This window comes from Pinus tabuliformis, chromosome 1_2, assembly GCF_031772625.1.
Source record: "Pinus tabuliformis cultivar Carrire ecotype Pingquan chromosome 1_2, CPIR1, whole genome shotgun sequence".
NCBI classification, from domain to species: domain Eukaryota; kingdom Viridiplantae; phylum Streptophyta; class Pinopsida; order Pinales; family Pinaceae; genus Pinus; species Pinus tabuliformis.
Window position 1 is genome coordinate 499232837 of NC_142298.1, and position 25369 is coordinate 499258205.

General features: G+C 40.9%; 1 protein-coding gene across 1 annotated transcript in view; it reads left to right on the forward strand.

Annotated features, from left to right (window-relative positions):
* The window catches only part of LOC149206525 (general transcription and DNA repair factor IIH subunit TFB2-like), a 486113-nt gene that overhangs the window by 122061 nt on the left and 338683 nt on the right, over positions 1–25369 (forward strand). The window contains exons 4-8 of the mRNA XM_089393737.1: positions 2925–3012; positions 3238–3332; positions 3440–3482; positions 3643–3702; positions 3910–3972. Of these exons, the coding sequence (XP_089249863.1) occupies positions 2925–3012; positions 3238–3332; positions 3440–3482; positions 3643–3702; positions 3910–3972 (349 nt within the window). The remainder of the gene's footprint in view (positions 1–2924; positions 3013–3237; positions 3333–3439; positions 3483–3642; positions 3703–3909; positions 3973–25369) is intronic.

Here is a 25369-nt window from a genome sequence, read left to right on the forward strand (position 1 = left end):
ATTTTTAGGTTTTAGTTTTAATAAATCTTTAGTTTTAAATTGGTATTAGGATTTAAGTTATTTTGTTTTTTTTTTTTATTTATTTAAAAATATAACAATAAAAATTTTATAAAAATTTAAATATCAATATATATATATATATATAGAAAGAGTTTCTCTTCTTGTAGTTTAGATTTTGATTAAATTTAGCTTGCATTTAATTTTGTTTAAAGAAAATTTCTTTTAATTAGATTTCAGATTTAAAGCTTCATTTAGTTTTAAATTTTGTTTTATTTGAAAATATAAAAATATTTTGGGAAATTTTTTTTGCCAATTTCAGTCTTGGCTTAGGAATTTCTTATGTTTTATCTTTTATGCTGAGGCTAAAATTTTGATGTGGGAATTAATGTTTAACATGCTTAATTACATGAATGTGATCTTTGGTTAGCATTTTACGTGGTTGTTTAACGCACTTTACCTTTCGAAATTTTAATTGCTTGAGTATCATTAAGCCATTAAGCATTTATTGATTATCTCGCATTTGATAAAGGTTAAGCTTTGTTTGAGTTGATTGATGGTTAACGATTGTTAATGAGCCCATATTCCTGCAGTATTTGACAAGTAATCGTTTAATCATTTATCTCATAAGGCACTGGTCTATTAACTTAATAAAAATCAATTAAGTGCTTGTTTCCCCTCGTGTCTCCTAACCCAGCTGTTTCACAGTTGTTCATTCATTTTCCCATAGGGTCTACCCCCCTTAGCCGCAGGAGACAGGCTTAAACAAAGAGATTGGGGATCAGAGTGACAAACCCCAGTCTGAGCGTTGTCGTGACAATCTGTGCGACAACAAGCTGCATAGAAGACGATGCTTCGGAGTCAAAGCAGTGTGTAGTAGCAGTGTATTGCTCGAGCACATTCCTCGCTAAGAGGGAGTGTTGATTTGGGATAGCATCGAATGTGTTCTAAGCCTCAAATTTTTTAGGGAGGCTTGGGCACATGTATTCCAAAGAACCCACAAATATTTTTGGGAAATTCCACCCAAAAGTGATTTTATTATAATAATTAGTATGTTTAATGGCTTTCCTAAGTCTAAACTTAGGAAAATTAAAATATTAATGGTTATTAATCTAATCATGAGTGAAACTTCTAAAAAAAGACACAGATCAAGCCAAAACGATCTGAGCCTTTGATTAAGATTTAATCTAAGCCGTTGGTTGTCCAAGAGAAATATATAAGAAGGGGCTTGAGGGTCATGTTCTCAGGATGAAATCAATTGAGGAAATTTCTAGCAGTAGAGGGGCAGGGATAGCTTTTGGAGAGAGTGAGATCGATTTAATGAGTAGTAGCATTTAGTTGTTGAAGAGAGAGCCAGAGAAATTGAAGCAGTGAGAGAGGCACAGGGACAGTGAAGCTGAGAGAGAGGCAGGGACAGTGAAGCTGAGAGAGAGGCAGGGACAGTGAAGCCTGAGGAAGGACTCTAGTTACGGTGAGTGCATTTGCAAAGAAGCAGAGGAGCCACAGTGAGGTTGATGTAGAGCAACGCAATAACCTCTAGAGGCAATTTCGATTTTGCTGGGGAGAAGCAGAGTTTCAGTGCTAGACGTTGGGCAGAAGTTCCAGAGGCTAGGAGAGTCATTTTCCTAGACAACAGCTGATCAACCAACTTGAGGAGAAGTTGTTCTGAGTTGAGTACAGGAGAAACTTTGCTAGGGTGATGCAGTGACTGCTCAAAGCCAATTTGGACGACTCAATTTGAGCTGAGGTCGAAGCCTGAATTTGCTTTTGGAGTGAGGAAATTCTGCGTAGATTTTTCTTGCTAGTTTTCCTCAGTAAGATTGCCAGTTTCAGCATCCAGTTGTACTCAGATTATTTCAATACTGCATAATAATAAAACCCTCAACTGCTACACTGGTTTTCCCGAGTTGGGTTTTTCCGGGGACATTGGTCCAAAAATAACTGTCATTTTATATGTGTGTGCTAGTATTTCTTCTAGTTTTTATTTCTTCTGCAGTTAATTTGTGTAGGTTGTAGTGTGATTGATTCAATATTCGCTATAGAAAATAGTGAATAAATTGTTAAGAATTAATTTAACAATTAGGGGAATTATTTCCAGTTACTGCAATAGGATTCGGGTCACCGAATTTTCGCACTCATGACCAATTGACCATAGTTTTAATTTGAAAATAATATTCCAACCAAGTCCGACTTGGGTGGGTTTTATATTGCATTATAACATTCATTGAGGAGCCACATCATTATGTTTTTGTGACATTAATGTTTTACTGGCTTTGGGTGAATTGGTTCGTGCATGTAGGCACACTATCTTTAAAGTAGCATATCTCCGCAACCAAGAGGAGCCACATGGCAGACAACCTACTGTTGGAAACGTCATGACAAGCACAATGAACTGATGATGGTCTTGTGAGAAAAATCACTGTCCTTCACATCCATTTGCCTCAACAAGTGCGAGGGATTAGGACTTGGGTTTCCTTTCCTCTTTTCCACTGCTTCTTGTGCATTGACACTTTCAATTATTGTAATCCACATATATTAAAAGCGTTCATGTCAAAGATTCTTCAAGGCAGCATCAAGGCTTGCTCTCGTCTTCGCTGATTCCAAAGAGGATGCACTCCTTATGCTGCTCACCAACAACTGACGTTGACATCACTGAAAACACCATTAATAGGAGTGTCCACAACTGATTCAGAAGTTGCTCAAGTCAGCATTTTACTGATTGTTTACATTTTTGCAGTGCCTAAACTTATTTTGCTACAATTTGTCAATAACTTTTATGTCAAATGTTTGATGTGCCTAGGGAATTATCAAAATTTCTCTCTCCCATAGAGCATTGGCATTTAATTTTGTTTATTTTATACATTGGTTTTGTCTAGTTGAACTGCACTTTAAGAATTGCATGTCAATGACTTCACTGTTTACGACAGGAGTACACCTCCCAGGAAATCACTGTCGACAGTATCTAATTTGGCTAGTGCAGAAGAACTAGAAATATATGCACTGAAGCAATGGGAGGTTTGATCTCGTGGAACTTATATGGTTATATTTTTTCATCAATACGAATTACCTGAATCAGCACAATATTTCAAGTTTTTTGCTAGGAACCTTGAGACTTTATTTCAAACTAAATCTCTAGAGTGTTATGCTTATTCCCCATTCCTGTGTGTTAGAATTAGTAATATTGGTATATATATGAAGTAACATGATATTTTGCAATAACATACTTTGTCAAATGTGTAGGACGTGTTATCATTGCTGGCACAACCAGGTGCTAATTCAGAACTCTCCAAATCGTTTCTGACTTCATTTTTCAAAAAGACTGATCTCTTAACAAGGTTTGTGTGTCTCCTCTATCATTTTATATATATTATTTACTATGTGAGTAAAGCATAGAAGGATAGTATAAAATGCACTGCTGACATAGATAATTTGATGGCTACAGGGAATCGTTACCAAAGTTGACAGCAAAAGGTTTTCAATTCCTTGTAAGAGTTGGCAAAATTTATAGAGGAAAATAATAATTCATTTTATGCTTGTTGCTGAATCTCAACGTAGACTCTTGATAATTCCATTTCTCAAGGGGTTAAACTGCTGATTTGATCCACAACTGCTTTTCCTAACATATTTCTCCACATACAAGTGCAGTTAATGGATACAAATTCTCAACTTCGGTATATCATTAGAGAATACATTTTAACAGCTGAGGTATGTTATGTATCTACGTTTTATTTTTATGGCCTGTTTTCTTTGGATAATTTTTTCTCAACAATTTTTACATTAACCTGTTCCAAATTCCTATAACAAGTAGTTAGCTTCTATAGACAAAATAATATGCACATCTGTTGGAAAAAGTTTCAACCTAGTTTGAATGTTCTGGTCAAATTCTTTATGAATTTTCCTTTTGTTATGCAGGATGGAAGAACTGTAGGTTTTATTTCATTTCTCCTTGAGCTTGGGTTTCACATCATAGGCAAGGTAAGATATGATTTCCTTATGTCTTGGTTTCTCGCAGATCTACATACTGAGCCTGTGATCATTTCGCCTCAATACTTGTTTGTTAACTCCTGGTCTTAGTGTTTGCATTCTAGGTAACATAGGATTTTCTTAATCTTGGTTTCTTGCAAATCTACATACTCAGTTCATAATCATTTCTCCTCGAGACTTCTGGTTTCATTCCTGGTCTTGGTGTTTATATCCTAATCAAATACACTAGTTTAATAGAGTAAGCTTTTACTGGATGGATGCATCTCTTGGATATCCCTCACCATGAATGAGTACTTTCCATTGAAACCTCTTCTTAGGTTTTTAAGATTTGTTTTAAGATTGCAAGGTTAGGAACAAGTGTGGGGAAGGAAATGTTGATCTTGTAGATGGGATTTTACATGTCTCTTGAGGCAAGTATGGTGGATAACATAGAATGTCCTTCACTGCCTTATTATTGCTTGCATTTGCTTTCACTCTCATTGGATGAATGCTAATGTGATAATGATAGTTATATTTTGTTGGATTGATTGCATTTCAAGTTGATGTCATCTGTGCTTATCACATTTGGAGAGTCAAAAAGGCATGGCATTTTGGTGTGTGGATTTAGAATTGGCGAATCTCAAATTGTGGCTTTTTGGTTAAGTTTAGAAACACACACATGACCACCTTTTTCTTTCCAAATGAGATGCAAACCATGATCCTTATTCATCTTTTTTTTTTTTAAGTCTAATATTATGATAGCCAAGATGGCCAATCCCCTAATACTAAACTCGAGCCAATAAACATACACTTGAATATTTAAAAAACAAATAAACTATCAAATATATATGAAATATTGAGTGATTAAAGACAAGATGATTGTTATAATGGGAGGGCCCGTATAAATAATTTTAAGAGAGATCCTTGGTAACATAAAATTTTATGAAAGGTTTTGACCATAAATTATTTTCTTTATTTTTATTATTTATAATTTTTTACTACTAAATGCATATATTTTTATTCTTTTATCTTGTACTTCTATGTATATAACATTGCTTTCTCCTTTAGAAATATTTTGTTGCAGAAGTAATCTCAAATGAATTCATCTTTACTTCTAAATTTTTATCTTGATTCTAGATTTGTTTTAGAATATTTGGGAAACATGTTTTTTGTGGAAGCATGAGATTTGTGAGTTCTTTTACAAAAGACCTGAGCTTCCTAACCCATATAATTTTTTATTCTTTTAGTGTTATTGAATCATTAGAAGAAATTTCAGCCTAAAAGTGGCCTCTTAAGGAAAAATAATAAAATAATAGTTAAAATAATAAAATAAGAGTTATGAATTTTGGAGGGAAAAAAAGAAAACTACTTTTTTTTTTAATTATATTTTTGGCTTATTTCCTTATAGGATACTCAAATTTCAAGTGTAGACACTCGTTGGATGCAAAATTAAATTTCGCATCCAATGAGTACCCATTATGCATACTTTTACAAAAGACCTGAGCTTCTTAACCCATATAATTTTTTATTCTTTTAGTGTTATTGAATCATTAGAGGAAATTTCAGCCTAAAAGTGGCCTCTTAAGGAAAAATAATAAAATAATAGTTAAAATAATAAAATAAAAGTTATGAATTTTGGAGGGAAAAAAAGAAAACTACTTTTTTTTTTAATTATATTTTTGGCTTATATCCTTATAGGATACTCAAATTTCAAGTGTAGACACTCGTTGGATGCAAAATTAAATTTTGCATCCAACGAGTACCCATTATGCATACTTTTGAGCAGTGTTGCGAACATCTTGATAACATCCCGATTTTATCTCGAAATCACGATTATTTGGGCTAGCTGATGTTTGGTGATTTATAAAGATATTTTTATGGAATCTTAATTTTTCTGATGTTTGCTGATTTTTTACCAATATTTTCCCGATTTTTACGATTTTTTTGTTTTCCGAACCCTTACCGATTATATCTTGATGCCGATGTTCGCAACATTGCTTTCTAAAAGACCCACATTGATAAAAATTGCAGATACATTAAAAAAGCGTGTCCAACATGCTTTTTTAATGTATCTGCATTTTTTTTAATCAATGTGGGTGTCTTCTCAAAAGTATGCATAATGGGTACTTTTTGGATGCAAAATTTAATTCCGCATCCAATATCCCGATGCCGATGTTCGCAACATTGCTTTTGAGAAGATCCACATTGATAAAAATTGCAAATACATTAAAAAAGCGTGTCCAACATGCTTTTTTAATGTATCTGCATTTTTTTATCAATGTGGGTGTGTTCTCAAAAGTATGCATAATGGGTACTTGTTGGATGCAAAATTTAATTCCGCGTCGAACAAGTCGAGTGTCTACATCTAAAATTTGAGTAAACCAATAAGGCGATAAGCCAAAAATACAATTAGAAAAAGTAGTTTTCATGTTTTCTCTCCAAAATATTTACATGTTAATATTTTTAAATTTAAAAGATTTTGATTGGTTTACATAGTATGACTTGTACTTTTAGGCTAAAATTTACTCTAATGTCCATAGATTGTTTTTAGGGATTTATGGCACAGGTTATCAATTGCATCAACCATTTTTCTCTTAACTCTTTTTCCATTCCACTAAGTTGTAGAGCATAATAGCCAATTTGTAGGTCCAAGTGTTGTATTTATATAGAAATCTTATGTTCCAATCTTAATACTGTGACTTGTCAATTCTCAACAATTGTAACCATAAGATCTTTCACAAGATATAAAAAAGATTTAATTGCTTTTGATATTAATATCCATGAAATTGTGTCTACTTCTAGGGTTTGTTAATATTGTGATACTTTTACTCTTATGCTTCCCTTGCATTTTAAGGTTCTTGGTTCAACTCTTCCTATAATTTCATGCAAGTGTTATCATGCGGTTTCCATTCCAACTATTATAGATAGTATTGATTTGGGGTAGCATCAGATGTGCTCTATCCATGAAAATTGGTGGAAAGGCCAAAGCACATGAGATCTCCAAGACGCAAAAATGGTTAGGGAAATTCCACTTGGTTAGAGAGATATTAAAATAATTAATATTTCTAATGGAGTTCCTAAGTCTGAACTTAGGAAAATTAAAATATTAATGGTTATTAATATAAGACTAGGTGAGAATGTTCTAAATGACATGGATCAAGTCAAATCTAATCTTAGCCGTTGATTAGGACTTAATCTCTGCCATTGAAACCTCAACATGAAAAGTATAAGAGGAGGCTTGAGGGTCAATTGGAGATACACCAAGATTGATCAGTCAATTCAAAGCTCGAACAAGTGATTTGAGTTGAAGCAAGGGGCAGTGAGTGCATATCAAAGAGGCAGAGATAGTGCCAGAGGGTCAATGCAGTGATTGAGGAGGCTACACCACGCACAAGGCTAGAGAGACTGCGGAGAGGCTAGCAGGGCCTGCATGGGTGACACAGAGGGCCAGAGAGATGACACAGAGAGGCAAAGGGCTGACGTAGGGGGTTCCAGAGCTACGCAGAGGCTAGCAGGGATGACGCAGAGCCTTGGAGAAGTGCTGGAAGGATTTTCGTGGGGTAGACTTGCTGAATATCTGCTTCCGAAGAGAGGTATTACTGCCAGATAGTAATCTCTGTTGGATGAACTAGTTTGGCACCTTCATTGTACTCAAGAAAGTTGCTTAATAATAAAACCCTCAGAACTGCTGCATTGGTTTTCCCGCATTGGGTTTTTCTGAGGACGATTATCCAAAAATAACGTGTCCCTTGTGTGTTTGTGTATTATTTCAGTTGATGATTTGTATATGAGTTGAGACTGCATTTGTGTTTATTTTCAGTATTTATATGGTTAAATAACTTGTTAAGGAATAAACAAGTAGGTGAAATAAACTAGATAATGCAGGAAGAATTTCTAACGTGTTAGACTTAGAAATGTCAACATGGTATCAAAGCGTTGCAGATCACAGGAGGACTGAAGGCACCAACATAATCAGAAGTAGTTGCAGCAGTAGCAGCTGTTCTGAGAGACAGAGCTGCTCCTAAGTAAAAAGAAGCAGAGAAGGAGTGATGCAGAGGGCCTGCATCATCATTTTGAGCTAGAGAGAGGGCCAGTGCAGAGGCAGAAGAGGCTCATGAAGAGTCATGTCACCCTACTCAGCCAAGTAGGTTTGACGCAGTTGGCCAGAGGAGCAATTCAGTCTTTCCAGGATTGCGCAGAGCTAAGAGGATTAGATTCTTTAGTTGCTGGGGCCTAGAGAGCTGTGGGAAGATTGTGGATTGGGAAGCTAGTGGGGTGTTGTTGCTATCAAAGCAGAATAGTACCTAATGGGACAGAACCAAGGTAGAGGGAGACACTGCCTTGAGGGATTTCTAGCCAAGAAATCCAGATCCTAGTTGCAATTGCAAAGAGGATTGGAGAGGAGCAGATCGACAGTTGGCGGGAAGATTTCTAGCAGGGAAATCAAGATTCAGAGGGAGTCTAGGAGAGAACTTCCAGGAGGGAAGTTGAGATTCAGAAGGAGTCTAGTAGAAGAGCAGAGATGGCAATGAATAGACTGAGGGATCAGGACAGGTTGGACGAGACCTCCAACATTGTCATCTGGAAGGCCAATATCTCATCTGTTTTGGATAGACATCACATCAAGGGCTTCGCCTTGAGAACCATGGCTATCCCAGTTGACCCAGCTGATAATGAAATGTAATAGGATGCAATGGTGAAGGAAAAGTGCATAATCCTTGATGGGGTCAACGGTCATGTGATATCGCATATTGCCAAGAAGAACACATCCAAGGAGATGTGGGATACCTTGACGACATTGTATCAGGGCACTTCCATGCAGAGGAAGATGTTGGAGAATCAACTGTGGTAGTATCAGATGCAGAAGGGGGAGTAGATAGATCTATACATCAACAGGTTGCAAGAGATTCTGGACCAACTTACTTCCATAAGGGCCATGCTGGATCGGGAGTTCATGGTGAGGACCGCACTGAATGCAATCTCCGAGGATTGGGAGACATTTGTCCAAAGCATTTTGGGTAGAGATGATCCTCCAGGATGGGAAGAGATGTGGGCAGCTCATCGCCAAGAAGATATTAGACGGTTGACCAAGGTAGGAAGTAGCAGCAGAGGAGGTCGAATCAAGAAAGAGGAGGAGGATGCGGCTCTGGCATCTGCGGGACAATAGGGGAAGAGGAAGGACATCTCCAAGGTGAAGTGCTTCCATTGTGGGGAGCTGGGTCATTATGCAACCCAGTGTCCCAGGAAGAAGAATAAGGGAGAGGCTTCTAACTCCAAGGCAACTTTGACTAAGGTGGAGAAAGAAGTCGAGACTGATGACGACTATGCCCTGAGTGCTCATGCACCTCTAGAGTGTTGATTTGGGGTAGCATCATATGTGCTCTAGCCATGAAAATTGGTGGAGAGACTAAAGAGCATGATATATCCAAGACCCAGAAATCATTTTGGAAAATTTCATCCATATGAAAAGTTATTAAAATAATTAATATTTTTAATGAGTTCCTAAGTTTAAACTTAGGAAGATAAAAGTATTAATGGGTATTAATAAAGAAAAAGATGAGAAGCTTCTAAGAGACGAAGATCAAGTCTATTTCAATCTTAGCCATTGATTAGGGACTTCATCTCGACCATTGATTCATCAACGGGAAAAGTATAAGAGAAGGCCTGAGGGTCAGTTGGAGATACACTGAGGGAGACCAGTTAGTTCGATTTCTGGAGTGGGGTTTGCTGAGAAATTCGAACTAGAGCTCTCGATTGCAACAAGATGTAGCGAGTATGGAGCAGAGAGGCAGGGACAGTGCCAGAGGATCAACACAGAGTTTAGAAAGGCAGAAGTAGAGCCACTCAGGAAGGCGCAGAGGCAGCAGGACTGTGTCGTCACTAGAGGGCCTACGTAGGTGATGCAGAGAGGCCCAATTTAGAGCCACTCAGGATGACGCAGAGGCAGCAGGACTGTGCAGTCACTGGAGGGCCTGTCTGGGTGACACAGAGAGGTCTAGTGCTGACGCAGAGAAGCAGAGTGCAGACGTGAAGGGTTTGGGAGTTGTGCAAAGGCTAGCTGGTCTAATGTTGAGCCTAGGAGAGGTGTCATAGAATTTATGTTAGTCGTGTGGGCCAGTTTGGCACCCAGTGTACTCATAAAAGTTGTTTAATAATAAAATCCTTCTTTGCTGCACTGATTTTCCCGCATTGGGTTTTTCCGGGGACAATTGTTCAAAAATATTTATGTTGATGTGTTTGATTCTTGTGCATGTATTTGTTTATGTATTATGGTGTGATATCTGTAGTATAATTTATTTTAGTATTTACTAAAGGGTTTTTGTAAATAACTTATTGGAAAATAAGTAGGTAAAATAAATCAGCTGCTGTAGTGATAGAATTTTTTCATGTTATCAGAGCAAGAATCAGAGACAGGAAGGGAAAATCAATTATGGGTTGAGACCATGATGCAGACGCATCTATGTCAGGAGACTTTCACAGATTTCTCGTTGGCTTTCAGATTGGAAGAGGAAGTTGCTTGTGTGACAAGCTCTTCATCATCAGAGGTATGGTATATAGACAATGGAGCCTCTTGGCATATGACAGGAATCCGTGAATGTTTCTCAGATTATCAGGAGGAAAGGATGAATTTTCAGATCACCATGAGGAATAAGGCAAAGTGTACTCTTGTAGGGAAGGGTACCATAGTTTTTCAAACAGAAACGAGAGAGCAGTTCTGTGCTACCAATGTACTACATGTACTAGGACTGGGGATGAACTTACTTTCCATATCGCAACTTCAAGGCAAGGGCTATGATGTTTTCTTCATCAAGGAGAAAGTATACATCAAACACACAAGTTACAAATAGAATCACCAATGGCACTGATAGGCAGTAATGGAGACAAGGATTTGAACGAACTATGGCACAAAAGAATGGGATATTTGCAACATGGAGCTCTGATAATTCTCAGGAAAACTGTAACAGGAGTTCCAGATCTTAGTACAGAACTATATGATGTATCCATAGGATGTGCTCTGGGTAAGTATGCCAAAGCGACATTTCCTAGAAGTAAAAACAGGACCAAGAGTGTACTAAGATTGATACACTCAGATATCTGTGGACCTATGTCCACTAAGGCTCTTAGTGGAGCTGAATACTTCGTCACCTTCATTGATGACCACTCAAGGAAAACTTGATTTATTTTCTGAAAACCAAGGGCGAGGTTTTCTGTCGATTCAAAGAGTTCAAGGCTCTGGTGGAGAACCTGACAGGAAAGAAAATAAAATTTTTGCGCTCAGATAATGGTGGAGAGTATGTTGATAAGGACTTCACTGATGTTTGCACCAAGGAGGGCATCAAAGAGAGTGGACAACTCCTTACAATTCGGAGCAAAATGGAGTAGCAGAAAGGAAGAACGTGACTATCGTGGAAGCAAGGGCCATGATGTATGATCAGGATATGCCAAAATTCCTGTGGGCAGAAGCATGCAACATGACAGTCTATGTCTAGAATGGAACTCCTCATAGGGCATTGGGCAAGATTACTCTAGAGAAAGTTTTCATCGGAAAGACTCCTAAAGTCACCAATTTCAGGATATTTGGGAGTTTTGCATTTTGTCGTATACCTGAGGAGAAAAGGAATAAGTTAGACCAAACTGTAGAGAAAGGATATCTAGTGGGATATAGCGAGAACGCTAAGGCATATAGAGTCTATCTTCCAGGGAGGAGGAAGGTAGTAGTTTGACGAGATGTGAAGTTCATGGCAAATAGGGCCTTTAGGAAATCTCGAGAAATGACTTCTAAGGAGTAGTGAAAAGATGAGTCGTTGGTCAAACCACTTCAACCAACGGAAGCCAAAAATTCTTCCTCGGAACTGGAAGAACTACAAGAGAAGGAGGAGCCGTCTAACCCCTTTGCCACTACTCCCCGCCTTGGGCAGCCGTCTGATCTCTCCTTGAGGAAGAGCCGCCTACAGTTCTTCCCAATCCAAAAGACTCATCCTGCATAGTATGCTCTGGACAAATACCTCCCAATCATCGGAAATTGTGTTAAGTGCAGTCCTTACCATTAATTCCTCATTCGGCGTGGCCCCTATGGAAGTTAGCTGGTAACAGATCTCCTTCAACCGACCAAGGGAGACATCTATCTACTCTCCCTTCTGCATCTGGTATGCCCTTAATTGATTCTCCAGGAGCATCTTCCTCTGCACGAAAGTATGCTGGTACAATGTCTTCAAGGCGTCCCACATCTCCTTTGTCCTTTCCTACTCGGCAATATGTGGTACCACATGATCCTTGACCCCATCAAGGATGATGCACTTAGCCTTAGCCATTGTCGTCTCGTACCTTTCATTATCTACCAGGTCATCTGGGATAGCTATCACTCTCGAGTCGAAGCCTTTGATGCAGTGTCTATCTAGAATGGACAAGATCCTGGCCTTCTAGACCATGAAGTTGGACACTCTGTCTAGCCTGTCCTAATCTCACAACCCATTCCCGACCATCTTGCTGCTCTTCTATCAAGTCTTTTTACTTCCCTCCTAGAAGTCCTTTGTTCGTCTCCTGCTGAGTCTCTCTACTTCTTGTCTGGAAGTTCTCTTCTGGACTCCTTCTGAATCTTGATTTCCCTCCTAGAAATCCCTTCTGCCAATGTTAAGTTGCCCCTCTCTGATCGTCTGTGCAACTGCAGCACTGATCTGGATTCCTTGACTAGAAATCCGCCTCGGCAGCAACTCCCTATTAAAATTGGAAACTAGGGCCAAACTCTATGTGGGTCAGCTTATTTACGACAACTGATATTTTTATTGGATCGCTCTCGTAGAGAGGTGTACGATTGATCTAAAGATCATCCGATTCCGATAAGTATTTATGAAGTTATGGATTTATTTATGTTATAGAATAAATTGTCAAGTCGGCCAGCAATTTGAGTAGGCTCAGAATCCCAATAGTCATGTCTATTCATCCTCTACATTTTAGTATAAATAGAAGAGGACTTCAAGTCATTTCTACACACACTTGGATCTCTTCCTCTCTCTACTTGTCTTTGGGTTTTAGTAGGAGGAGAGATCCTAAGGAAAAGCCAGAAAAGATGGAATTGCCAGAAAAGCTAGAAAAGTTGGAAAAGCTGGAACTGTTGGAAAACCTAGAAAACCTGAAACTGTCAGAAAAGCCAGAACTGTCGGAAAAGCCAGAATTGCTGGAAAAGCCGAAAACACTAGAAAAGCCGGAAAAGCTGGAAAAGCTGGAAAAACTAGAAATGCCAGAAATGTTGGAACTATCGGAAAATCCAGAACTACCGGGAACTGCCGAAACAGCCGGAGCATCTGTCTCTGAAGGAAGGCAGCATGATGTATGAGATCATGGGCAGCATAATAAGCAACATGATGATATGAGCATGGGCAGCATAATGATGCATGATGATATGAGCATGGACGACATAATGATGAATGAGATCATGAGCATGGGCAACTTGATGATGAATAAGACCATGGAATATGCAGTATGATGAGCAGCATGAAGATGAGAGCAGCTCAGTCATCAAGGTTCAACATGTGATAGTACAACAAGGTGTCACACAGTAATGTGAAGCAAATAGACGAGATGCAACACTATGATAAGTGAACGAGTTACTTTAGAGAATCAGTTGAGGCAAATATGTCTTCAACTGATCTCATGACGATATCAAAAGTCAAAGTGATTGACTTCTATTGTAAATGTACTATCTCTCTCACTTTCTCTGTTGAACTTTGAAGAACATAAAAGAAGAATTGATCAAGGGTTTCCCCACATTGTGGGGTTTGTCCCTGGCTAGCGCCACATCTTGTGTCCTCTTGTCTTGGCTTGTCTTCTGCGATTTATATTTCTCTTCTATCTGCAATTTACTTTAATGCTGATGTGATTGCTAATCTGGAAAAGATTCTGTGAAAATTAAATAAATTGGTCTTGCTCTGTTAGGTACTATTCTTACCACAGTACCCCACCAGCTTTGCTCTCACAAACTACCCACAGCCTCCTATGTTGCAGCCATTGAAGGATTGATCCACTTGGCTCTACGCAATCCTGGCACTGACAAATCAGCTCCCTCAGCCAACTGCGTTAGCCCTCCTGGCCTCTGCATGGCTCTACATGAGCCTGATTGAGCCTCTGTGCTAGCCTCTCTTTGGCCCAGACTGATGACGCAGTCCCTCTGCGCCACTCCTTCCTCTGTCGCCTTCTGCAAGGATCAGCTCTGTCACTCAGGACCACTGAATCTGCTGTAAATGCTCTGCTCGACTGATGCATTTAGTTTTTCTGTGACCTGCAACCACGCTTTGATACCATGTTGAATTTTCTAAGTCTATCCATTAGAAAATTAATATGTATTCTGCTGGTTTATTTCTCCTATTTGTTTAAAAATCGAACAAGTTATTTAATACATTAAATACCGAAATAAAAACAATACAGTCACAACACCTACAGATCATCAACTGAAGGAAAGCAAGCACACAAGTGATACTGTTATTTTTGGACAAATGTCCCATGAAAAAACCAATGCGAGAAAACTGGTGCAACTATTTTGAGGGTTATATTATTATGCAGTCTATCTAATTACAACAGGGTGCCTAATCCAACTCACCCAACAGAGAAAAATACACGGTAGCAATACCTCTATATTCGGAAACAGGTATTCAAAAAAGTTGTCCCACGAAACCCTCTCCGGCACAACTGAAGCTTAGCGCTGGCCCTTCTGGCATCTGTGTCAGCCTCTTGCTGACATGTGTCAGCCCTAGGACCCTTTGCGTCAGCCCTTTGAGGCATTGTGTGGCCTCTGGGAGCCTCGCGTGACTCCCTCCACCCTTTGTGTGGATGATGCAATCCCTCTGGTCTCTGTGCTACCTCGCTGGGCTCTGCGTAGCCTGAACTGATTGCTGCTCTTGCCCTCTCTGCTTTTGTGCTAGTCTCCTAGTATTGTCCCTGCCTCTCTGCCTTGTACTCACGACCCCTCACTGCTGATCACTGATTCAACTTTGCTTAGCAACCCCGCTCTAGCAAAATGAATGTCTGATCACTTTGGTGTGTTCTCCAATTGACCCTCAAGCTTCTTCTTATACTTTTCTTGTTTGTCCATCAACGGTTGAGATTAAATCTCTAATCAACAGCTAAGATTAGATTTGGCTTGATCCATGACTTTTGGAACCTTCTAACCCAGTTTTATATTAATACCCATTAATATTTTATTTTTCCTAAGTTTACACATAAGAACTCCATTAAAAATATTAATTATTTTAATATCTCCCAAACCAGGTACAATCTGTCCAAATTTTTGGGTCTTTGGAGATCTCTCATGCGCTTTAGCCTCTCCACCAATTTTCATGGCTAGATCATATCCGATGCTACCCCGAATCAACATCCACTACTGAGAAATTCTGGGAAATTAATCCTAGCCTCTACTCAAGAAATTCAAAATATCCCAGGAAGGGTTTGGCAAAAGCTTGACCCTAGAAATTCGATCCTTTTTGGTTTGAATGGTTCTTCTACGGGGAAAATCGACCCACTTGAAGATTCTGCTGCTAAATGTTCCAAAAATGACCGCAAACCCTGTTAGAAAGCTCCCCAGGCCTTCCCTCCAAGTCACCTCCACAAACTCCCCTCACTCCTCAACTTCCTGGAGTGTCTCTAATGAAGACTGCGTAGTCCCTACGCTGTTGTAGCATGCTCCCTATTGTGGTACGACCTCACTGCTACTGGTACGAATTGGAACTAGGTGAAACTCCCTCCTTGGGCTAGCACTTAAATTCCACCGAAGAAAGGGCTGGGATCTCCACTCGCAAACACCCAGTGTGTTGAACAACACATGCAGACTTGGCTCATTGCTCAAGCGTGCTGTCAAAAGACAAATTCTGAAAACGATAGATGATGAGCAAAATGAAAGCCCCTCCTTCCTTTTGTCGATTTGCCTCCAAGATTTCCCATGTGGTCCCACATCGAATTCCTCTCACGAATTTCGCTCCAATGAGAATGTACTCTTCATCTGGGTCGAGATTCCCTTGTGGTGGCCCCCATACTCCACCAAAGCCACAACCTTTCAATCGAACTCTAATGTTGTGGTGCCTCATGCCAAAAATGGAATGTGGGTCCCCTAAGCCCACTTCTCCTAAGTGTAACAATGTAATATACCAAAATTGAGCAAAATTTGATATTTACTTAGTGAAACACTAAGTGGGAATATTACAGTCCTCCTCGCCAAAATGTTGTTTGTCCTCAAGCAATTGCAATAAAGGATGTTGTAGTATCTGCTCCCCCTACCAGGTGGCATCCTAATCTGGTAGATTCCTCCATCGAATCAAAAACTCCCTAATGACCTTGTTATGCAGATGTCTTTCCTTGGGAACCAAAATGGCCTCTCGTTCCACAACAAATGCCCCTCATCATCCATAGGAGGTAGCTCTATAGCAGTTATAACCTGCTATCCCAGTGACTTTTTCAAGAAAGACACATGAAAAATGTTGTGCACTCAACTCCCAGAGGGTAGCTTCAGCTCATATGTTCCCTCCCCCACCTCTGAGTGACATGATAAGGCCCACAGAAGCGAGGTTTGAGCTTCTCAACCCCCTTTTGCTTGAGTGTAGACTGTTGGTACGACTGGAGCCTCAAAAATACCTAGTCCCCTACTTCGAATTGCCTCTCAACTCTGTCCCTGTCTACATAAGGCTTCTGCTGAATTTGGGCAATTTGCATGTTGTCTTTCGGAGCCCTCAAGGTATCTTGGCTCTCCTATATCCAGTCCTTGGCCCTTGGGGCCCTTTTGTCTCCAAACATAATGTCGGTGATAGATAACGCATCATAACCATACATAGCTCGAAATGGTGACATACCTATAGATATGTGGTGTATAGTGTTGTCGCAGTATTCACCCAAGTGTAGCCACCATATCCACGCTCTTTGTTTCCCTATCACATAGTTATGCAAGTAGCCCTCCAACCACTTGTTAACTATCTTTGTCTGCTCGTCTGTCTGAGGGTGGTAATTGGTACTCGAGGTGAGCTCATTACCCACCGACCAGAATAGCCACTGCCAAAACCCACCCATGAATCGGCTGTCCCTGTCACTGACAATGGTCTTTGGGAGACAATGTAGCTCAATACCTCCCTGAAAAACAATTTGGCCACCTGTGAGGCTGAGTACCGAGCTGGAATGGTGAAGAAGTGAGTGTACTTCATCAAGCGGTCCACCACCACATAGATGCAGTGTTTTCCATGTACTGTGGGCAACCCGGGAATGAAATCCATCGATATGCTCTCCCATTTTTTCCCCTCCGAAATGGGAAGTGCTGCAATAGGCCCAAAAGGTGTGTTTGCTCTACCTTGTTCCATTGGGATGTGTCACACTCCCAGATATGCCTCAGAACATCATCCTTGAGGCCCTTCCATGTGTTGATTTGGAGTAGCATCGGATGTGCTCTAGCCATGAAAATTGGTGGAGAGGCTAAAGCACATGAGATCTCTAAGACACAGAAATGGTTTGGGCAAATTCTAATTGGTTTGGGAGATATTGAAATAATTGATATTTTTAATGAAGTTCCTAAGTCTAAACTTAGGAAAAATAAAATATTAATGGGTATTAATATAAAACTGGGTTAGAAGGCTCCAAAAGTCATGGATAAAGCCAAATCTAATCTTACCGTTGATTAGAGATTTAATCTCGGCCATTGATGGACCGACGAGAAAAGTATAAGAGGAGGCTTGAGGATCAGTTGGAGAATACATTGAGGGAGACCAGTTAGTTTGATTTCTGGAGCAGTGTTAGCTGAGAAATTTGAACTAGTTGTCTGGAGAGCAGTAGGAGGCAGCAAGTACGAAACAGAGAGTTGGGAACAACACCAAAAGACCAGCGCAGACATTTGAGAGGTAGACACAGAGGCAACAACAAACTGCGCAGTCACTGGAGCAACTGCGTGGGTGACACAGAGAGGTAGGGGGTGACACAAAGTGTCTTGGAGCTATGTAGAGGTCATCCAAGTTGACACAGAGATTGAGAGAAGTGTTGGAGAATTTTCTCTCTGTTGGGTAAGCCATTTTGGTACCTTGTTGTACTGAAGAATTGCTGAATAATAAAATCCTCCCTTGCTGCACCGTTTTCTCACATTGGGTTTTTCCAGGGACTTTTGTCCAAAATATTTGTGTCTATGTGTTGATTCTTGTGCATGTGTTTGTTTCTGTATTATGGTGTGATATCTGCAACAAAATTTATTTTAATGTTTATTGAAGGAATTTCATAAATAACTTATTGGAAAATAAGTAGGTAAAGTAAATCAGTTGTTGCAGTGATAGAATTTTCACATGGTATCAGAGCAAGTAATCAAAGACAGGAAGGGAAAATCAATTATGGGTTGAGACCATGATGTAGAGGCATCTACATTAGGAGACTCGGACAGATTTTCAGAAAATTGCACAAGAGAAAGTGATTTCGATTTCTCTATGTTGGCTTCCAGGCTGGAAGAAGAAGTGGCTTGTATGACTAGTTCTACATCATTAGAGATATGGTATATAGATAGTGGAGCCTCTTGGCATATGAAGAGAATTCGAGAATGTTTCTCAGATTATCGCGAGGAGAAGATGAACTTTCAGATCACCATGGGGAACAAGGCAAAGTGTACTCCAGTAGGGAGGGGTACCATAGTTTTTCAAACAAAATCGGGAGAGCGGTTTCGTGCTACCAATGTGCTACATGTACCAGGATTGGGGATGAACTTACTTTCCGTGTCGCAACTTCAAGGAAAAGGCTATGACGTCTTCAACAAGGAGAAAGTATACGTCAAACACCCAAGCTAGAAAAAGAAAGTGCAGATTGGGATCAAAAGCAACAGGTTGTATAGACTACAACTAGAATCACCAATGGCACTAATAGGCAGTCATGGAAACAAGGATTTGAACGAACTATGGCACAAAGGAATGTGACATTTGCACCATGGGGCTTTGAGAATTCTGAGGAGCACTGTAACAAGGGTTCCGGATCTTAGTACAGAAAGAGATGATGTATGCAGAGGATGTGCTCTAGGAAAGTATGCCAAAGTAGCATTCCCTAGAAGTAAAAACTGGGCCAAGAGTGTACTAGGATTTATACACTCAGATATTTGTGGACCTATGTCCACTAAAGCTCTTACTTGCTTACCTTCATTGGTGACCACTCAAGGAAAACTTGGACTTATTTTCTGAAAATCAAGGACGAGGATTTCTGTCGATTCAAAGAGTTCAGGGTCTTGTGGAGAATTTGACAGGGAAGAAAATAAAAGTTTTGAGCTGAGATAATGGTGGAGAGTATGTCGATAAGGACTTCATAGGTTTTTCGCTAATGAGGGCATCAAAAGAGAGTGGACAACTCCTTACAATCCGGAGCAGAATGGAGTAGCAGAAAGGAAGAACAAGACTATTGTAGAAGCAACTAGGGCCATGATGTATGTTCAAGATATGCCAAAATTCTTGTGGGCAGAAGCATGCAACACGACAATCTATGTTCAGAACAGGACTCCTCATTTGGCATTAGGCAAGATTACTCCAGAGAAAGTTTTCATAGGGAAGACACCTGAAGTCAGTCATTTCAAGATATTTGGGAGTTTAGATATTGTTGTGTACCCAAGGAAAAGAGGAAAATGTTGGATCAAATTGTGGAAAAAGGATATCTAGTGGGAGATAGCGAGAACGCTAAGGCATACAAAATCTATCTTCTAGGGAGAAGGAAGGTAGTGGTTCGACGAGATGTGAAGTTCATGGAGGACAGGGCTTTCAAAAAATCTCGAGAAATTCCTTCCGAGGAGCAGTTAAAAGAGGAGCCATTGGTTAAACCTCTTCAACCAACGGAAGTAAAGAATTCTTCCTCGGGTCAGGAAGATTTACAGGATGAGGAGGAGCTAACAGAAGAACCTACTAGTAGAGGAAGAACTAGCAAGGAACTTCATCAAATTCTGCGAGATGTAGAGGACTTCATCGGTGAGCCAAGAAACAATAAGAGGGAGCGAAAACAACTAGATAAGTATCATGCATTAGTAGCTCAAGATGGGGAGCCTGCCAGTTTCCAGGAAGCAGCTCAACATCAGGTTTGGCTGGATGTGATGGTAGAGGAGTACAACTCCATAATGGTGAACGACATCTTGGAGGTAGTGCCAAGGCCTCAAGATAGATTAGTGGTAGGTTCGAGATGGATCTACAAGATCAAATACGCTGTAGATGACAGTGTTGAGAAATATGAAACTAGGTTTATGGCTAAGGGGTATGCTCAGAAGGAAGGAATTGATTACGAAAAAACCTTCGCCCTGGTAGCCAATTATACATCTATTAGAACCGTGATATCTCTTGTAGCACAAATGGGGTGGGAGATTCATCAGATGGATGTAAAAACGACATTTTTGAATGGGGTGATAGAATAAGAGGTATACATTGAACAGCTAGAGGGCTTTGAGACACATGAGAACAATTCTCATGTATGCAAGTTGAAGAAAGCCTTGTATGGGCTAAAACATGCACCTAGAGCACGGTACTCGCAAGACATGGGGTTTGTCAAGAGTGACGCAAATCCAAATCTCTACTATCTAGTTGTAGAGAATGAGCCACTAATCTTAGTATTGTATGTGGATGATCTATTTCTGACAAGATCATCTAAGCTTATTGAGGATTGAAGAAGAATCTAGCCACAAAATTCGATATGAAGGACTTGGGACGAATGCATTATTTCCTAGGGTTGGAAGTTTGGCAGCAAAAGGGAGAGATCTTCCTTGGGCAAGGGAGATATGCTATAGAAATCCTGAAGAGATTCAGGATGGAGGACTGTAGACCTATGGCTACTCCAGTGATCACCAAATGGAAGAAGATTGATGCATCAGAAGACAAGGATGTTGATCCCACCTTATACAAGTAGCTCATAGGTTCCCTGATGTATCTGGTCAATACCAGGCTAAACATTTGCTACGCTGTCAACACCCTCAGTCAGTTCATGGTGGAACCAAAGAGGGCGCACTGGACAACAGCCAAACATGTTCTCAGGTATTTATAGGGAACAATCAATTATGGACTCTTGTACACGAGGAGTAAGGATATTAGATTGAGTGGATTTACTGATGCAAATTGGGCAGGAAGTTCAGTGGATTGGAAAAGTACCTCTGGGTACTATTTCAACATTGGGCAGGAATGACCTATTGGTGCAGTAGCAAACAGAAGTTTGTGGCTCTAAGCTCATCTGAGGCAGAATATATGGTGGTGAAGACAACTTCGTGTGAGGCCATATGGCTTAGAAAACTGCTTGTGAACCTATTCAAAAGAAAAATGGAGGCGACTAGGATCATGTGCGATAATCAAAGTTAAATCAAGTTCTCTGAGAATCCAGTGTTTCATGATCAGTCAAAGAATATTTATATTCGTTGTCACTTTGTCAGACACTGTATCCAACAAGGAGCTATACATTTGAGCTACATTCTGACAAGAGAACAGGTGGCAGACATCTTCACCAAGACCCTTGGAAGAACAAAGTTTGATTGCTTCAAGGAAAAGATGGGGATGATAAGGAATCCATTTCAGTAGTAGAAATGGGGGTGTGATGTTGCAGTGCATATACAGTGTTGGGAAGAAGGACCAACAACAGCACGGATGCAAAGGGAGTTGCAGTGCAGATGAAGTGTTGGGAGAAAGGACCAGCAACAACACAGATGCAGAGGGAGCTGTTGTACAGATGTAGCAGTGGCAGTAGCAGGGCCATGGGCAGCAGTACAGGATGCAACAGTGTAGAAGATGTTAGGCAGAGAGGCCTAGCATCAGCACAGGGACCGATGCTGGATGATCAGGGTGATACTCAGTGAGGAGTATTACTAGAGCACAATCCTCGCTAAGAGGGAGTGTTGATTTGGGGTAGCATCAAATGTACTCTAGCCATGAAAATTGGTGGAGAGGCTAAAGCACATGAGATCTCCAAGACCCAAAAATGGTTTGGGCAGATTCTAACCGGTTTGGGAGATATTAAAATAATTAATATTTTTAATGAAGTTCCTAAGTCTAAACTTAGGAAAAATAAATATTAATGGGTATTAATATAAAACTGGGTTAGAAGGGTCCAAAAGTCATGGATCGAGCCAAACCTAATCTTAGATGTTGATTAGAGATTTAATCTCGGCAGTTGATAGACCAACAAGAAAAGTATAAGAAGAGGCTTGAGGGTCAGTTGGAGAATGCACTGAGGGAGACCAATCAGTTTGATTTCTGGAGTTGGGTTAGCTGATAAATTCAAACTAGTGGTCTGGAGAGCAGTGGGAAGCAGCAAGTACGGAACAGAGAGTTGGTAACAACACCAAAAGACTAGCGTAGACATTGGAGAGGCAGACGCAGAGGTAGCAGCAGACTGTGCAATCACTGGAGGGCCTGCATGGGTGACGCAGAGAGTCCCAGTGCTGACGTAGAGAGGCAAGGGTTGACACAGAGTGCCTGAGCTACGTAGAGGTTAGCCAGGCTGATGCAGAGATTGGGAGAAGTGATGGAGAATTTTCTCTCTGTTGTGTAGGCTAGTTTGGCACCTGTTGTACTAAAGAATTGTTGAATAATGAAATCCTCCCTTGCTGCACCGGTTTTCCCACATTTGGTTTTTCCAGGGACTGTTGTCCAAAATATCTGTGTCAATGTGTTGATTCTTGTGCATGTGTTTGTTTTTGTATTATGGTGTGATATCTGCAACATAATTTATTTTATTGTTTATTGAAGGAATTTCATAAATAACTTATTGGAAAATAATTAGGTAAAGTAAATCAGTCGTTGTAGTGATAGAATTTTCACATCACGCAAAGTGCTCCCTGATGGCCTGGTATGTCTTTCTGAACCCTTGGTGCCCTGCTAATGGTGAATCGTGATCAACCTATAGAATCTTCTCCCTTAGTGGGGAATTGGGTACCAAGTAGATCCAGTCTCAATAGTAGATCACCTCGTTCATCACCCGATATCGGTCATCTGTCACCAACCCATCAAGGACCTCACACGCAAACATGTCCTTAGAGTACTCTACTAATAACTGCACCCTCCAATCCGAGGCGATGCTCATCATGGAAAGAGTGGTTGGCCTCCTGGACAATGCATTAGCCACTACGTTTTGCTGCCCCTTGACATACTCAATGTCAAAGTCATATGCTTGGAGCTTGCTCACCCACTTTTGCTACCTCTCCTGCAACTGTTTTTGCTCCAAAAATAACTTGAGGCTGTTGTGATCGGTCTTGATTTTAAACTTGTTCGCCACCAAAAACTGCTTGAAGTTGGCCTACACATGCATAATGACCAACATCTCCTTATCATAGATGGAGTATAGTAGCTCATGGGGCAGTAACTTCCGACTCTCAAATGTTATGGGGTGCCCCCCTACATCAACACGACCCCCACAGCCACTTTTGATGCATCACACTCCAACATGAAAGGCTAAGTGAAGTCACGAAGTGCCAACACCGAAGAACTACTCATGATCTCCTTGAGGCGATCAAATGTCTCTTGCGCTGTAGTGGTCTGCTCGAAAGCCCCTTTATTTGTCAAGTTTGTGAGGGGTGCGGCTAATTGGGAGAAGCGCTTCCTGAACTTGTAATAAATGCGAATGCACATGAAACCCCTCAGCTCGGTCACATTCCGAGGCTCTGGGCAATCTCGGATAGCCCTTATCTTTTCCTCATGTACTCTGACACCATCCTCCCCAATGATGTGCGCTAGGTAAAGCATCTTGGTCAATCCAAACTCGCACTTGGATATTTTGGCATAGAACTGCTGCTCCTCTAGAATGTGTAGTACTGTCTCAAGGTGTTGAAAATGATCTTCCCAAGTTTGGCTGTAAATCAGTATGTCATCAAAGAACACCAGTACAAACTTCCTCAACTGCCCACGAAACATGTGGTTCATGCATGACTGGAATGTAGCTGGTGCGTTGGTCAGCCCAAAGGGCATAACTAGGAACTTGAAGTGCCCATAATGGCACCAAAATCCTGTCTTCGGGAAATCTTGGTCCCTCACCCGAATTTGATGGTACCCCGACCGCAAATCAATCTTCGAGAAGAGCTTAGCTCCCCTCAAATCATCCATCAACTCATCTATATAGGGAATGGGGTAGCGTTTCTTCAGTGCCTTTTTCTTGAGGGCTCGGTAATCGATGCATATTCATAAGGACCCGCCCTTCTTCTTCACTAACACAATTGATGAGGAAAAAGGGCTAGAGTTAGGCCTGAAATGCCCGATTGCCAATAGCTCATGGATGGCCCTCTCGATCTCATCCCAATACGCCTTGGGATGTCGATAAGGAGTGTTGATAATGACCTGCACTCCCGACTTCAACTCGATAATGTGCTCAAATCCCCGGTTAAGTGATTGACCCGGTGATATGTCCCCAAATACAACGGGATACTTGTCAAGAATAGCTTGTATCTCTAGATGTGGTGGGTTGGGCTTTCATCCAGCCTCTGAGATCCTCAACTCCACAACCCACTCAATGTCTCCATGTCTCAAGTCAGCCTTTATCCTGTGGGCCGAAACGATCTGTGGTGGGATTGAGTGCATCCCCTGAAGCAACACAGTCTTGCCATCTGACCCTACAAACTCCACTCCAACTTCCTCCAATCTATTATGACTTTGCTAAGCGTATAGAGCCACTGGACTCCCACCACCACTTCGGTGTCTGGTACATCTACTACAAAAGAATGATATGTCATGGAGTAGTTCCCCATGGTCACTAACAAAGGCTAGCACATAGCGAGTGCACTGCATGGTTCTGTCTCCAGGCAAAAGAACTGAGAATCCCTCAAACTCAGTTGTGATGCCCCTCCTCTAAACCAACTGAGCATCAATGAAATTGTGGGTAGCCCCATTGTCCACTAGAACTAATACACGTTACCCCTGAAAAGTGCCTCTAGTCCTCTTAGTCAAGTATTTGGGTAGCCCACACAGTGATGCAAGGATCCCTCCAGTAAGCGCAAAGAAAAATCCCCCTGGTGGTGGTGGCTGTCCCCCCGGAGATGTTGTGTTGTCCTCTCCACTCATCTCAAAATAGGTCTCATCCTCTACATCGCTATCAGAGAAGACCTCGAAGTAGTGGGCTTGTCCGTTGCACACTTGTGCCCTAGTGCCCATCGCTCTTGACAAGTGAAGCGCAGTTTCCTCCTCCTGAGGTCTCTCCGGCTCTCCTCATCTAGCTGCGCACACCCCTGATTGGCCCTCGGCGGTGGAGCACTGGTGTCCTTCCCCCTCTGCTAGAAACCCTGTCTAGGGGGTAATGGTGCCCGAGCCCTAGGTAGGGCATCCTGTAAATCTCGGGCTCTCCCAACTACATCCTATAATGTATTGTGCCTGTTGGACCTCACTAATCCAGACAATGGCTCTGTTAGCCCATCCATAAACATAAAGATCCTCCTAGACTCTGACAAATCAAGCACCATCATAGACAATTGCAGAAA